Raw genomic sequence first — 17,862 nt, 5'->3', positions numbered from 1 at the left:
CGGAAGTGATATTTGCGAATCTTATGCAATTTCTCGTAAATAAGTGTCAGCTAGGAGGAAGTAGCGCCTTTTGCGTTCCTTCAAATGAAAATAAACGCAGATATATGGATAAGGCGAATGCCCTTGGACCTTAATCGGAGTTAATTTCCGCTAATAAACAATAAATTTAATTCTATAGATGTTTATATTATAAGACAGATAAGATTGGTTATCGCGGATGGTTGGGGGTCCGGGCTCGTGTTTTTGCTGTCGAAAGAAACCGGAGATTCTTTGAAAGACTGCGGTGAGGAGGACATCAATCCTCCTTCTTGTTCCACCACTCCTACCTCTTGTCCTTTCGCCTCATAGACTGGTTTAAAGTGAGTTTGCTGACGTCGATCACCTGCTTGCTGCAGCCTACTACTACCATCCGACCCCACCACACACAGACGCACACATATTCACACTCACACACGCTCGCGACCAGACCCCATCTCAAGAGAGCAAAAGCGTTTTGAAACCGAGTTAGTTTCAGTTCAAACCACAAACCGGCGGTTTCATTACACTCCGCGCAGCACTAACAACACAACAATGAAGTTCACCATCTTTCTGGTAAGTAATTAGTAATCGGAAGAAGCCTTCGAACGAACACGCAAAGACTTCAATTAACTCAATGCGGTATCTGCAAACTTCCGCATACTTTGTGTACGCGTTTCCTTTCAATATCAAGGATCCAAAGAATCCCATCGATCTTATGCAATATTCCTATTGGAAGATAAACATCTTTGCTTAAATTTACGTTGTATCGAAACATACGTGCGACGAAAAGCGGGATATAAAGAAAAAATATTTTATTCCTCGTAGAGATTAAACACATTTGTCTTACATTTGCGAAGTGCGAATTGCGCGCGTGTTTTATTTATAACTGGTGTACTTTGTATCAGCTTCGTAATGTTTAAAAACAATTACCGATCGAATGGAAAACAAATGCTGCCGTTAATCGGAACAATTAACTTGCGGTGATTTAGTTAATCGTCGGTTTAATAATATGCGTATGGAAATTAGTTACGTCGGCTGAGAAAACGCAGAGCGGATGTTCTACTCACGTTTTACCTCTAATATTAGTTTAATATTCTGTAAAGCAAACAGCCAGATCTGCTTCATGTTACTTTGATTTATACAAGTTATTCTATAATTAATCTTCAATATACACGCATTTTATTTTTCAAATAATTTTACGACTAAGTAAAGAATCAATTCTAAATAAGTCAATTATTTTGTTAGAAATAACATTCAACCTCATAGCAATCATTAAATAATTACTACAATTATACAGACAATTAAATGACGTTTGACTTGATTTATAATTCAAGTTTTAAAAAGTTTAGTCACTTAATTGTTTTAACGTAAAGTTACAATCATAATTGTAAATTAATTATTATATTAAAATATTGAACACGTATGAAATATTGCTGCAGTAAATAACAAGACTTAATACTGTTTAAACACATCGCAATTTATGAGTGAAACTTGCTAACACATTATTTTCTTGTTGTTTCTGAGTTTCACTTTATCTCAAGTACAACAACAACAACGATTACGCGAAAGACGTATTTGAGTGTGTTAAAATAATCACAGAAAGTGTGAAATAAGAACTACCCACTATTGGTATAATTAAATAATATTTCTTAAAATACGTTAATCTAATAGATAATTATTTTAACAAAATAGAAAATAGTAATAATATGTAAAAAGGGCTTAAGTCTTTCATTTTTAATTTAATAATAATATATGTTGAAAATACTACAAGAACCGTATCTCTAAATTATTTCAGAAAATTTAGTGAAAACGGTGGCAATAAAAATCCCGACAATCAAAATCCCGCAATTTTGATAAAGTTGGGATTATGGTTGTCGGGATTTTCATACTGTCGGTATTTTTATAGTGTCGAGATTTTGATTGACTGGATTTCAGTTGTTGGTATTTCTATATATAATAAAATCGATATTATATGCAATTACTTGTATATCAGTCAATAATTTATTAGAAGAACCATACACATTTAATTTAAAATAATTACATAACAAAAAAAAAGGTGAATCGTTGTAACCGGCTAATGATATTTTAATAATATCCTTATTAATTTATAATACAATTGGAAATACTGATAAGAAAAAGTAAAAGTATATGTAAGTATTTCTAAAATTTAGCTATAATCTAATTCAGTCATATAGTAAGAACATATTTCTTATAGTAACAACTTAATAAATACATCAAAATGTTAAATTAAACACGAAATATATATGGAAATATATAAGTTATGACCTATTTTTTATTCAGCATACTAATTTTGGTATTATTAAAAAAAATCATATGAAAAATATAAGAATACAAAATAAGTTTAAAAAAATATTTGCTATAGTTAATTTATTTTTTGTTTGTTACAAACAATCAAGTTGAATAACATTATTTTAACCTAATATATATCGTAATTTACGTGATTACATTGTAATATTTATAAATATATATGTATAAATTATTGATAAAATGATACTTTTAAAGCAAGACATTCCCCGGTATTGCATTCGTTTGTAGTTGAAAAAGGCAAAGGAAAATTAGTGATCTACATCAGTTAACCTAATTAACCAAGCATTGTGACCATTACAAGATGATTATGAATAGAAAATGACAACACGTTTGTAGATTTATTAAATTAATCTAAAGATTATAGACATATAGTGTATTTAGTATATTATCTCTCAATGTATGTCACAATGTTTATTTTACTTATATTCAAGTTACATTGACTGAATTAAGTATTATTAAAAATGTATACGTTTCGAATGATGAGTTTGAGGGTAAAGTGTGCGTTCGTATGAACACAGTATAAGTTCGTATGAACGAAGAAATATGTGATTACAAAAATAGCGAAAATTAATGAATTTATATTAGAATTTTGTTTATTTTTATTAAACTTTAACTGAATACTAACTGTATAGTGTTTATATTTATGGATATGTTGCAAAGTATAGAACAAAAATGACATGTGTATTTCACAAGACAGCGATCACAGAAGGATTCTGTTGGGCAATATCTTCGTGGAAATATTTCAAATGCAAGTGGTTTGTGATCTGTTTAATTCAAATTGACATAACAAAAGTGGAAGGCATTGAAGTAATTACGAGTACGAACAGAGGAGAAACAGTGCGAGGAGGAAACCCGGCGAGCAACTTTTCTCGCCCGCCTTTTTCCATTTTCCCCGTCACCGGCTGCACCGCAGAATAGCAGCAGCGTTCGCCTTGTTCCCGTTTGTTTGCCTTTTCGTAATCTAAATGATTTTCTGCAGGTGAATTTATTTACCTCTGCACATTCCAGCGGTGACCAAGAGCAGCATATGTGCGATCCATTATTGCGAGATCGCATCCTAAGGAGATGAAAAAAAATAAATAAACAATTAATCTTCAGAAATAAAGTAAATAAATATGTACATACATGTGCATTTTCTGTAATGAAAATACATTCTAAACATTAATTGTTCATATTTTATTAATTTATTTTTAAATTAAAATATTTTAAAGTAATTGGTACAATAATTTATTGTTAATATCACTTTGTATTTATGAACGAATTAATTATTATTAGTTTTACTATTCTAAACATAAAAAATGTTTGTATTAATTTTTAGCTGTTTTTCTAATGAAGAATTAATTCATTTGTAGTAGACTGTAGTTGGGTAGAGTATTAGTTTATTAGTGATTTTTATTTGCATATATACTAAGTTATGTACTTTCATTCTAGTTTTCTATACTTATCTCGAACTATGCAATGCTAAATAATGAAAGTAAAGTAACAAAAACAAAGTCTCTGGCTATGCTTATAGTTTTATTGATAATTAATCTTTGATTTAAGAAAATTGAAATGAATAATATTTTACTGAATACCTGTGACGCTAATTTTATCCAAAGAGAGTATTTATGAATATATTCTTTATATTGCTAAAAAAATACGCAAATAAAAAATATTAATTGGTAAATACATTATTTTCAGATTTGTAATGTCTAAAAACAATTTCATTCTAAATAAATCTTAATAGATTTAAAAAACTAAATTCTCAAGAAGTGTTTGTAAGACATAAAATTTCCAGTATAATCTTATGATTCCATTTTACTCTTCCACTGAAAATTCTGTAAATTTTAAAATAACATTTTTTTTCTTATTTTAATTCTAGGAATAATGTCTGAAATTTCTGAATGCAAAATTTAAATAAGGAAGTAATATCAAACTAATTAAAATGAATAGCAAGTTCGTTGATGTCTATTTCTGATTCTTCAAAATAGACTGCATTCTATAAATAAAGTAATTATTATTTAGTATTAATTTATTTAGGATTTTATCATAATGAATAACTTCCTTTTAATTTTAATAAATGAATATAATTAATATAAAGGAACTCCTTGCCAGTATGTAACAAATATAGTGATACATTTGTTATTCAAAGTTTTCTTATCTTACAGATTTAAATGAATAATTTATTTCGAATGAATTTTATATAATCTCTAATATAACTGTGAATGAATATTAAAAATCTATAAAAATGTTTATTTAAATGTTTACGATGATTGTATTTAATGAGAGTATAATCAACAAACATGTTATAATGTTATTTACTTTAGCATCTAATTAAGATAATTATTTATTTGTAGAATTTGCCACATATCTAATTTCAGTATAAAAAGCAGTATAAGATTTCATTGGTAATTTTATTGCGATCTTTTACGATTTCACTAAATTCGATTTCAAATTTAAATCTGTCAATGGCGGAAGCTCATGCTATAAAAGTTATTACATCAATGCGGTGGCTTCTGGATTTCGTGAAATTTGTTTTCCCTGCGTGGTGACCTTCAAATCCGAGTTTGTTATTGCGAAACCTAAAAATATATTTACAGCCGCATTAACTTTCTTCCTCCGACAAATGTTGCTCTAGCCGTGTGATAAATCTCCGCTGATTTCCTTCTATTAGGGAATTTTACGAAAGAAGAAAAAAAACAATATGTGAGCTGTTAATCTTCACCTCGAACTAGTTTTATAGAATCCAAGGTCGAAATTCCTTTCCGCCTTGACCACAAGAAAGAAATCTCAAATTGTGCGTGCAAACTATTTAATTTGGATACAAAGTGTAAAAAAAATGTGAGCGTGAAAGAGATGTATGATTTGCACAAAATGTGATTTTAAGTAATGCGGTCGAACTGTTTAATTTAGAAATTAAATGAATTAAATGAATAGTTTCAATGATTTACACAAATTATACGTCAGAAATGTATAATTTAAAAATGTAACTGCGAACGAACAGTGTGATTTGCACAAACAAATATTTTAAATTACCGTGTAAAGTGTTTTATTTGGAGATGAATAAACTGAAATTGGATTGAGTTTGATTGTTTTGCACAAAAACTAAACTAAAATTATAAATGCAAAGTGTTTTATTTTAAATTGAAGAAACTGCAAATGTATTTTAAATTATTCCTATGAACTGTTTAATTTGGAATTCACGTGAAGTCAATGTGAATTAGTTGAGTTTGAATAATTTTCACAAACTGAGATTGCGTGCGAACGTTTGGACATAAAGCGAAGAAACTGGGAGCGTGAAGTATATTCATTATTTGAGCAAACTAATCTATATATGGTAACACTTAAAATCTCTGTCAACCTATGTTGTGTAATTGTTTACAAAAAGTAAATGGAACTGGTAGTTGTTTCGCACGTTTTTACTTGGAAAAATGTGGAGTCAATGCCTTGATTAAAATTAAGTATACCAACTGAGATATGTCGGTTTTTGACGTATGAAACTGTGATCTAATTAGCGCTTCCATTTCCATTGATGTCGGATGAAATGGTCGGGTAATTTTATGCAGCACGACTTTTGTAATAATTCTAACAGTAAAGTCGTCAATTACACATGTTCTTCCTTCAGCGACATGCGTGCTCTGCCGCTACCAAAGCGTAAAAACAGTTTTAGTGGATAGTAGTAGTTCTTTGGAAAAACGAGAACGGGATGTTTGCGTAATAAACGATTCCCGAATGCCGCTGAAATGATCGTTATTCGATAGCTCTTCGATATGGTATCATCGGTTCACGTATTACGTCAGGGCTTCTTCTCTGCCGGAAGTGGATTTCGGTTTTTGGTTAATTGTTTAGCATGCGGGATGAAACGTTATGCAACGAACGCGACGTGATCCGATTTCTTAAACAAACATGCTTTTATAATCGTCGATTGTTGAATCGGAGCATCTCCAACTGTATGCGATTTGAATTTATCGTCTCGGCATTCATAACAGCTGACTCGATTACGTGTCATAGACTCAATTTGCACAAACAAACGTTGCTTGTTTATACACGTAGAATACAAAGGCTTATTTTGCAGAAGGTGTTAACAGTTTGAAATATTCATCTACTTTATTTACTATACAGTGATATTATTATTTCTGTTTTTCCTAAATATTTGGTTAATCATCTAATATATGTTTAAAAACCGTTTACAGTTAAAATGTATTTGGTGATTCACTAAAATTTATTGATTGGCTATTTTCAATTCTGTTTTAATTCTAAATATATCAATTATCGTAAAGAATTTTTTTTAAATAATTTAAAAAAAATTACCTTAGCAGTAAAAATATATAAATTATTATCAATTACAATTGTATTATATTGAACTTCCATGAAAGCGGAATCATGAATTTCCCAGAAAGATAGCAAAAGGTCATTTGACTAAGTAGAAAATTTTTAAAATAAAAACTTTAATTTCACACTACAAAACCATTTTTTTATACACAATGTATTTTGTTAATTTGTGATATTTTTAAATGCCCATTCATTTATTATATATTTATTTGTTTCGTCCTATTATTGGATTTTGTCTGTTTGATTAATTACGATTTAAAAAATATTTTTTCTTTATTATTTACAAAAATGTATTAGTATTATAATTGATCAAGAAGTTAACTCGGGTCATTAACATATAATAAATACAGTTACTACTATATAACTATACAGTGATGTAATAGAGATATAACAGCAATCATAGTAAGCTTTATTAGCTTACTTAATACATATTCTTAAGTTTTTTGCTAAAGTGATTATAAATTTAATTAATTATAACTGATAAATTTTAATTGTTATATTTTCTTATAATTCAATATGCTTAATATGAAACGTATAAGATCTAGAAATAAGATAGACAGAATTCGACATTAGAAAGTGGGTTATTTTATTAAATCTAATTCAAGAGAAATTTTAGCCCATTATTATGAGAATACAATATACTATTTTTAGTTTCTTAATAAACCTTGGTAAATTTGATTTAATTAAGAATTAGATTACTATATTTTGTTTCGTCTTCTTAACATCTTCCAACAAATTTGTATGCACGTAATTCTTACTTCATCATGTACTTTTGTATCTCCCTGCAAGCAATAATTATGGGGATTTAGAGTGTCAAAAACTTAGAAATCACAATGCACGAACTATAATTTGAACTACTTTACGAACAGGTTTTCGACCCACGTCGTTTTCTTATTATAACCGCGTTTTCTGAATTAAAGACCACATTTTGTAGCGTACGGTTTGAATTTACGTCGGTTTCTCTCTAATCTCTACAGAGGCAGGATGTACATACCTCTCTGCACCCTTCGACCGGCGTAAAACAAAAGGCTGCAGTTCAAGAGTTTCTACACAAAGGCTTTAAACGTGTTTAAGAGACGAGAAATAAAGTGTACTGTAAAAAAATATAATATAATTTGAGAGATTAAGAAAATTCATTAATATATTATAAAATTATCAAAGATATTTCAATAATTTCGAAGCAGAAAATTTTGTAATTATTGCAAATTTATATTATAAAGCAGTTAATAAAAAATAGCGAAAACATTTGATTACTAAAAACAACTATAATTAAAATGTAAATAAAAATGTACAATTTGTATTTTACGTTTAAGACTTTTGACAACAATAACAAGAAATTATTTATTGGTTACACACAAAAATATGAATACAACATTATTGTTACAATGTCAAAAGGAATCAACTCAGTTTATCCAAAAAAAGAACATCTGATCTTCTTTTGGTCTTAATGATAGTTGAAATGTAAATCAACTATCATATTGTATACGTTTTATTGCATTTGTCATAGATAAATAATTTAAATTGTTATATTTGAGATCAAGAAGAAAAATAAAAAATGTACATAATATTATAAAAAGTGTATCACCAAGTATTATGTTTGAATTTAAGAAAAAAATATTTAACTAACAAAATGTAAAAAGTATATTAAAGTTTAGATTGTAGAAGGCAATTGGTTTAATATTACTGCAAGAACTGTGTTTTGTGTCAAGTGAAATGTTAGTCCTGGCCTCCTATAAGTGTGTGTAATGGTACTGCAGGTTTTTCGCGTAAAGGCCTGCTGCTGCAACGGCTCATTACGTAACATTCCTTTTCGGTTTGCATAACGAAAGACCCACAGCGGCCAACACATACACATTTACGGCATAGGTACGTGGAAACCGAAGAGAACGTCAATAAAAGCGAGCATGCAAATTCATAATACTCGATCATTTTCCACGCCTAAATGCACTGAACGGAAATGATAACTCGAAAAGAATGCGATTCACTACCACTTATCATTGAAACTGAATATGAATAATCGATTCGTCAAATTCAAGGAATCGTGCGAGCCTTATGATAATGATAACTGAGCTATATGTAAATAAATTTAAGTTAACTCTTATAGTACTTCAAACAAATCAGAGGTGCTATGATTTATTCTCTATTTATTATTCGTTTGGTTATCCTGGGATTCACCGTTGTCGGAGATGAGTCATGTTTCGTGTGCATGGAAAATTGGTTGGGCAAAAATCTATTTTAAAAATAACGTAAACTGTAATTGATTTGTAACGTAAGCCTACGTACACAAAAGCCTACAAATCATTTTCCTGACGAAATTTATTTATAACTCTCGGATCAATCTATAAATATATCTCATTATCGATGCGAGCCTATAAATCAGAACTGTATATAAAAAAATGTAAGAGCGATCGAAAAAAAAAAATAATAAAAAAATATCCAACTGTTTATTACATAACAAGAGCACATAAAAAAAATTGAATGCGGTTTCCCCGAATGAAATAAACTGATGAAATTGGAGGATACAGTTTTTGTTTCTTTTTTCTTTTCGTTCATTTCTTTCCCTCGAGGTATTATGGTCCAGCGAAGTCTATTATACATGTATAAACGATTTCCAGGTACAAATTCCTGAAGCTAAATCTTTCGGATAGGCTCATTATAATCTAAGATACAGGCAGGTAGGTGAGCTTGCATGCGTCGTTCTCTCTACCTGTCGGATTTATTCACGGGAAACGGTGCAATGGTTTCGGATCGAAATTAATCCACAGGTGAAGAAAACTTTATCCGATTTTGTTTCTACTTGGTTCTTGGAAATTTTTCTTTTTTTTGCTGCTGAATCCAATCGCGATTTCCCACGAAACGTCTACACAAAATCTAACAACAGTATAATTTATGTTGTGTCTCGCGGTGTGGGTCGTAATTGAATCTTTATATTCCACGTAAATTTTATTTAGATCTGGTGGAATGAAATAAAGTTCATAGTCTTAGGTACAGATGTTAGTAAGACATTTTAAGGAATTTTACATATTTGGTTACTTTCTCATCACGACTCATACAATTCTATTCAGTTACTTTAGAATCACATCATAAAACTTAATACATTTTATGTTTGTCACTAGTTTTGTTATATTAGAATTATAACTATTAACAATAACTTTACAAAAACAAATTTCAATCAATTATATTAGTAATTACAAGAAACGTATATTTTTTATATAAACTATGACTTTTTTAAACAAAGAATAACAAATATTATTAATAATTTGTTATATAAGCATGTGGTGAAGATTTACATTGGTTATTAATACATTTTGATTAAGTAAAGACATAATAAGATAGATGGATATAATTATAATAGTTTATTGGATACTTTTTATAATTTTTCAATATGAGACAGAAATAGCAGTTTAACCCGATTATATATAATTTTCAATATTTTATATAATTTTAGAAATACGCTTGTTACAGACGTTACTTCAAATGATTATTATATACTTATTTGTATACCGAATAAAAAAGTATATATTTTAGATTATTCAAAAAAGTTACATATTATTGCTGTGTCAAAGCATATTTAATATATTAAAAAATCACTTATATTTCCACTTTTTCCAATTATTATTATAAATTTATAACATAGATATTGTTGTTGATTTAGAAAAATGTTTGTCTTTTAGAAACTAAAAGCTTTTCACATAATGTTATATGAAGCTGCAAAATGATATATTTACAAATTAGTATTGTCTGACACGTTTCAAGATTGCGTATGAAATTAGCAAATGCTGTGAACAAATATCAAGACTGATTCCATGAAAGTTTCGTACAGCACTCGATTAACTGTTCAAGAAATAGCGACGAGTTACATAACAATTATTGTACGTTTTGAATGATAACATTTTACTGCTTGTTATTAAAAATGCAAACAAACCGTGAAATTTTGTCACGGTTGTTGGAGTAATCGCAAAATACCTCTATGCATATTTCTCGAAAAGCGGAAAAGACGACAGAGTGAAATGTAAAAAGAAGAAAATCGCTTTCACATTATGCGACTTTCGCAATGCAAGGGCACAAAAGCTCTAAGCAGTAATGAATATAATGATATGCGATTTTGTTTGTTTTATATAGTGATTTCTTATTGTTTTCTTTGTTACAGTTTGCTGCTTTAATTTTTGCGTTTGTGGATGCTACGACGACGCCAAATCCTCATCACCACATCGCCAAGCATGTTTCAGCTGCCGTAGTCAATGCACATTCCAAAACTGCCAACCACAAACATGATGATGATACAAAGCACAGTAAGAAATCAGCGAAAGATGCTAAACACCAGCTAGAATCCTCGCACAAGGGAGAACATACAGCAATTGGACATACTGTAGACACTGAAGAAAAAGGTGGTCATAAAACGGTTTCGAACACCGAGGTGGCCCATCAAACCCACAAGAAAGCCGGAGTAGAACACAAGAATTCAGCCAAATCAATCGAAGGTGGCAAACATAAGAAAACGGGATTCACAAAAGTAAGAATTTAAACATTAAGAATCCAGTATTTCATAATATTGTTTTTTTTAGGGTTTCCATGAGAAATACCACAAGAACGAGCACAAGAAGCACGACAGCTTCTACAGCCATGGCAAGAAATCCGGCGAATTCAAGACTTTCAGCAGCAAAAATGCGAAGCACGACGTTCACAAAGTCGATAAGATCGAGAAGAAGCATAAGCTCATGTTGAAAAGTTTGGAGAAACACGGAAAGTCATCGAAGAAGGCCGCCGTCCACAAGGTCGATGACCACAAGGCTCACAAGCTACTGAAGACTAAGAAGAAGAGCCACGATAAGCAAGAGAAATGGGCTAAGAAGCAACAGAAGCCGAAAGTGAACAAGAGGAAATATAAATATTCGCATTAAGTTCAAATCGCGTACTTGAAAAGGGGTATAGAAGATAAAGAGAAACGAAGGGGACGAGGAGAACAAAATAATTACAAACAAAAAACAAGAACATTAATATTTAATATATACATACATAAGTTGTAAAAGTTATTCGTTCAGGTAATAAATTTTTATATATATTTTTGTTTGTTTTTTAGAAATAAGATAAAACTTCTGTATTTTTTCAGCAGTTTTTTTTATCTTCCCTCACATGCAATTATGATTTTAATTTAAATTTAAACAATATATAAAAATCTCGGGAAGGAAAACTTTAGTAGAACCAAAAAAAATAACATAATAATAAATCTAGATTCTAATATATACTATCATTGAGTACAGCTGATTTAATGTGTAGGTAAAAGTATTTATTAATAAGGTATACATTTATAATTCACGATTATGTTAATCTCACTACTAATATACTACAACTAAATATTTTTTAATATACAACTCTTCAATTATCTATTCTATTGGCAACGAATAAAATTACCATCTCTGATAATGGTGATGTTACTCCTAATACTACAACTAAATAATACATTTTAAATGAATATATTATAAATTTTCTTCAATTAGATAATTCCTGAGATTCTTTAAAGAACATTAAAAATGAAAAAGTTCCTCTCATAATCTGAAAATAAATTAAATTAATATATGGACTTTCCATGAATTATTCTACAAATTTCAAATTTAGTTACTAAAATAATACTTACACTCATGAATGTGGCCATATTGAGAGGAAAGAACTTCCCAGCAGTTATGCGCAGAGGTTTTTGTGCACGGATAATAACCATGATTAAAGATTTTGGGATATGTCCCGGGAGGTCGACCCAATCAACTTCTGCTGCAGCCTGCGCCACGCCCAAGGAAGTCTCACTCACTTCATTACCCCAATAGCAATACATTGCAATGTGACAAAAGATAATGCAGCTGAAAGTGGCATTTTGCAAGAAAAACATGCTAAAAACAGGAAACTAGAAACGAACGAACTGAGAAGATTAGTCGTATATATTAGAGTTTATAATACCACAAGGCAGCAATAGAGAACAAAACACATAATCACTGTACAAGAAAACATTAGGATAAGAATGATAACACTGTACAATTTCTCCATTTCATTGGCCAACTCGAATATTTGCAAATGGTGATTTATGTTCTCTCGAAAAATGATGTTCACGTAATGCTCAAACGGTTTGCTCTTATCATCGTCAAGTTTTTGTAAGTTCTCAGCTCTAATTTTGAGATTCCTTAAAAATAAATAAATTATGTCACAATGATTGAGTACTGAATGAAATAATATATTTAACATTTATAAAGATAGATTTACCTAAAAGCATTGCTTAAAATAACCATTTGGATGCTAATGTGAGCCAAAAGTCCAATAAATATAGAAAATGAATTTCCAATCTGAATAGCATAGATTAACATACTGAAGCATTGGAAAAGTGCGCCATATTCATATATTGGCGAAGAAGAGTAATCGAACCAAGGCATAGTAGGTGCATAAGGCATCACCCATAAAGAACTATCATACCAGTATCTTAATCGGTAATAAAGCGTGTTTATAATACCAAAGAGCAAAGTACCCAAAGTAGTTGAAATATATATAATATTCTAAAAAGTTTGGTTAGTATAACATTAACAATTATTACGTAAATTCTTACCTGAATATTCGTTTTGCGAACTAACGACTTTAAAATATTCTCTTCTTTTTTTCCTCCGCGACATTTATTCAGTGCAAATGGTGCAAAGTGTAGGCTGTTTATCATTCTACCAACTCGTTTCCTATTTATATATAGTATAATGCATTTTATGGTACCTATGTTACATTTTTGAAATAATAAAGTTGCATTAAAAAGTACACAGTAACTCACCAGGCATTGACGAAGCGAAATAACTAGCAATACCTATAAATATAATTATATCTGACCTTTTATTTATCATTTCGGCCGCCATTAAAATATTCATAGGAATTAAGATGACTACCAACAGAGAAAATGAGTAGAGACGATACAGCAAAGATTCATGCTCTGAGTCAAAATCAATGCCCAATAATTTGAACACTTTTTTCTGAAATCAAAGCATTTCAGTAATTATAAAAATTATAATATTAACGTTAAACTACGTGAACGTAAAAATAATTATCCGGCAGTTCTTCGGCCATTATCTTTTCTTTTAAGCCCATCCTTATTATTATTTGTTTTGTAGCTAAACGAATAGATGACAGATGAGATCGTCTATTTACAGTGTCAAAGGTGACTCTAAACATTTTTATTTTATATCCTTTATTTTGATTGACGTGAGAAAAAGAATATTTAATATGTGAATTGAAAGACAACAGCTGCATTTAGCAGTAATCTGTATACAATAATTGAAAATTGTCAACGTTTAAATTTCCTTGATATACAAATAAATATAATATTAGCCTATTTCTCGCAACTACAATTGATAAATTATTAAGTAGATTAAAATTGTGTAAACTCAAAGTTCCTATAGTCCATCCCAAAATGTATTCATAAGAAAACATGTAAATTGAATTAATCTGTTGAAAAGCACTGAAACCAACTATTAAAGGGTAATTTCCCGTCCGGATATTTCATTGAAAAATTAATTCAATAATTGGTAAATATGGAATCTGTCATTTTTAAAACACTGTATTTTATTTAAATATAATAGTATTATGGAAATAATTGTATTTTGTATTCATAATTAAATATAAAAGTAAAATATTTAAAATACGCAAATAAGTTATTAACACGTTCGTTACCGACATGTAAAAGGATACTGTTTTCCACAGACCAAATATTTTTCCATGTATTATTTAAAATTTTTAAACTGCTTTAGAATTTCTTTATCTCGTTGTTAGTCAAACTCTGAATATTCAGACCAAAATGACTATGTTTGTAAGGATCGTTAACAAGCTTCACCAACACAGAAATGCAATTACAATATTTTCTGTTTTTATTTATTTTCTTTATAATGTCTATATTCTAAGGGCCTATTTAGAAATAATATTAAATAATGGAAAAACAAGTAGGTTTTGGTTTAATAATATAATTATTTTATTTCAAATAGTACATACATAAAAAAATATTGTACAATAGTAAATTACTAACCATGTCTATCTTATTTTTTCATCTAGAATCCACTAAGTTCAGCAGACCAGTTTAATAACTAATCGGAACATAAGTAGGATTATTCACTACATTTCGAGATACTGGGACATTTAATACCGTAAAATACAGACATCTGACCACTCTGTCCCATACACGCCACCGGAGATATAATGCTGATATGCGAATGCTTCAAGAACTGCCATAGTCATTGAAAAAGCATGAACACAATCAGGAAAATATGCACCAAGGAATCGCTACCATCACACCATGACGCGTTAGTCTGTGAATGAAATGGTGTTATTTATTTCCTTTTTCTTTTTAGTATATATATTATTATTTTTTTGTCGGTTTTCAATGTTATTTATTATTGTTCTATTTCTATATTCTGTTATCTAAGTTGTTCCGGCAGGGAAGATAAATTTGATTATATAACAGAACACTAGTCATAACAGATAAAGCAAAAAATAATAGTGTTATGTACTAAGAATGGGGAGAGTTTCAATTTAGAGACATTCGGAATTGGAAATGAGTTAATGTAGGATATTTAAATTTGGACTCTTTGAATTTAAATTTCATGGAAATAAATAAATTAATGAATTAATTAAATTAATTTTCTTGATTTTATGTTAAAACTGAACCAAAGGTCAAAAAAGAAAGAACTGTGATAGAACTAGACAAAAAAATCATATTTACAAGAAAAAGAAGTAAAACTAACGCTTCAAATATCTATTAGCACTACATATAACTGGTACAATATTGATAAGTAATAAATATACAATCTACGATAATATTCATCTCCCTACATCAATACTACAACTATTTATTATTACATATATAACTGGCTCTTCAAATATCTATTGATCTTAAATATCATTGAGTATTCCTTTGGAGAAAATTATTCAATTGATAAGGAATAAATTTGACAATCAACTACATATTCATTTAGTATTTATATATTTTAAATTATCAATTAGATAATTCTTGAGATTGTTTTAACAACATTAAAAACGAAAAAGTTCTTCTCATAATCTGAAAAACAATTTAATTAATAAATGGACTTTCCATGAAAGTACGAAACTAATATTTACACTCATGAATGTGGTCATACTGAGAGGAAATAACTTCCCAGCAGTTATATGTAGAGGTTTTTGGGCACGGAGAATGACCATGATTAAAGATTTAGAGATATTTCCCGGGAGATCGACCCAATCGACTTCTGCTGCAGCTTGCGCAACGCCCAAAGATGCATCACTCACCTCATTACCCCAATAACAATACATAGCTATGTGACATAAGATAATGCAGCTGTAGGTGGCGTTCTGCATGAAAAATATGCTAAAAATGGGAAACTACAAAAGAACAAACTGAGAAATTAGCTCGTACATATTAAGAGTTAATAATACCACAAGACAGCAGTAGAGAACGAAACACAGAATTATAATAAAGGACATCATTAAAATAAGAATAATAACACTGTAAAATTTCTCTATCTCATCGGCTAACTCGAATATTTTCAAATGATGATTTATATTCTCTCGGAAAAGGATGTCCACGTAATGCTCAAACGGTTTGCTCTTATCAATGTCCAATTTTTGCAATTTCTCAGCTCTAATTTTAAGATACCTATAAATAAAGAGGAGTAAATAAATTATGTTACGTTATTGAGCACTATAAGAAAAAAACTTAAATATATTTAACATTCATGAAGATATATTTACCTAAAAACATTGCTCAAAATATCCATTTGTATGCTAATGTGAGCCAAAAGACCAATCATTGTAGAAAATGAATTTCCAATCTGAATAGCATAGATTAACATACTGAAGCATTGGAAAAGTGCGCCATATTCATATATTGGCGAAGAAGAGTAATCGAACCAAGGCATAGTAGGTGCATAAGGCATCACCCATAAAGAACTATCATACCAGTATCTTAATCGGTAATAAAGCATGTTTATTATACCAAAGATGAATGTACCCAAAATGGTTGAATAATATATAATATTCTAAAAGTTACATTTATAGAACATTGCAAATAATTATATAAATTATTACCTGAATATTTGTTTTACGTATCAACGATTTTAACATTTTCTCTTCTTCTTTTCCTCCGCGACATTCATTAAGGGCAAAAGGTGGTAAGTGTAGACTATTTATCATTCTCCCAATTCGTTGCCTATTTATATATAGTATAATACATTTTATGGTACCTATGTTACATTCTTAAAATAATAATTTTGCATTACGAAGTAAGTAATAACTCACCAGGCATTGTCGAAGCGAAATAACTTGCAACACCTACAAATGTAATTATATCTGACCTTTTATTTATCATTTCGGTAGCCATAAAAATATTCATAGGAATACCGAAGACTACCAACAAAGTGAATGAGTAAAGACGATACAACGAAGATTCTTGCTTTGAGTCAAAATCAATGCCAAATATTTTAAACATTTTTTTCTGAAACAAATATAATTAACTAATTGTAATAACTTTACAAAACTTAACTACTTGTAGGTAAAAATAATTATCCGGCAGATCATCAACCATTATCTTTTTCAGTAGGCCCATCTTTATTATTATTCGAAGAACAAATAGATATATTAACAGATCGTTCATATATCTATACAGTAGTTGAAACAATTACTGAAAAATTCATATTTTATATACATTATTTTGATTGACGCAAGAAACGGAATACTTAATATGTTATTGGAAATAAAACAGCTGCATTTAATTTATATACATAATCATTATTTATTGTCAATGTCTAAATATGTTTTATATACATACACGTAAATTATCTGCAATAAAACCGATTTAATCTATCATTAGTTTCTAAATGAAAAAAAAAATTATAAATATTCTAAACTTGAACTTCAAACACCATACAGTTCTAGTAGATGTTCGACTATCAAGTTGTTTTACTATCAATTTTCTTAAACTGCCTTAAAATTGTACTTAACAAAATATTTTAAATATCTATTTTATATGATCATACTAGTAAACAATAAAGCGGGAACATTTAAGTTGAATAATTGAATTAATTTATTGTATAACGAACATAATTCTTGCTGGTAATGTGAAACACTCGTTAAGCGAAGAAGATACTATGGCGAGAAGATGCTTAAGATATAACGTTTAGTCAAATATAAGTATATATACAT

At 29.4% G+C, this 17,862-nt stretch overlaps 3 protein-coding genes across 3 annotated transcripts; 1 reads left to right on the top strand and 2 right to left on the bottom strand.

Annotated features, from left to right (window-relative positions):
- Positions 1-318: 318 nt before the first annotated feature.
- LOC108566666 lies at positions 319-11,665 on the top strand. The gene is made up of 3 exons (XM_017926650.1): positions 319-591; positions 10,808-11,170; positions 11,223-11,665. Exons 1-3 carry the CDS (start codon positions 571-573, stop codon positions 11,556-11,558), a joined length of 720 nt encoding a protein of 239 aa, XP_017782139.1. The 5' UTR covers positions 319-570; the 3' UTR covers positions 11,559-11,665.
- Positions 11,666-12,091: 426 nt separating this feature from the next.
- Positions 12,092-13,539, bottom strand: LOC108566665 (odorant receptor 30a-like). Its single transcript, XM_017926649.1, has 6 exons — positions 13,454-13,539; positions 13,244-13,398; positions 12,907-13,193; positions 12,607-12,826; positions 12,293-12,553; positions 12,092-12,210 (listed from the first exon to the last, which is right to left on the bottom strand). Exons 1-6 carry the CDS (start codon positions 13,533-13,535, stop codon positions 12,148-12,150), a joined length of 1,068 nt encoding a protein of 355 aa, XP_017782138.1. The 5' UTR covers positions 13,536-13,539; the 3' UTR covers positions 12,092-12,147.
- Positions 13,540-15,661: 2,122 nt separating this feature from the next.
- Positions 15,662-16,774, bottom strand: LOC108566659 (odorant receptor Or2-like). Its single transcript, XM_017926643.1, has 5 exons — positions 16,750-16,774; positions 16,414-16,700; positions 16,099-16,318; positions 15,784-16,044; positions 15,662-15,724 (listed from the first exon to the last, which is right to left on the bottom strand). The coding sequence occupies exons 2-5, from the start codon at positions 16,644-16,646 to the stop codon at positions 15,662-15,664; spliced, it is 777 nt and encodes a 258-aa protein (XP_017782132.1). The 5' UTR covers positions 16,647-16,700; positions 16,750-16,774.
- Positions 16,775-17,862: the final 1,088 nt, after the last annotated feature.

Source organism: Nicrophorus vespilloides, unplaced genomic scaffold, assembly GCF_001412225.1.
Source record: "Nicrophorus vespilloides isolate i.1.1-1 unplaced genomic scaffold, Nicve_v1.0, whole genome shotgun sequence".
NCBI classification, from domain to species: Eukaryota; Metazoa; Arthropoda; class Insecta; order Coleoptera; family Silphidae; genus Nicrophorus; species Nicrophorus vespilloides.
Note: the sequence above shows the minus strand (reverse complement) of the source record. Positions and strands in the feature narration are given on the sequence as shown.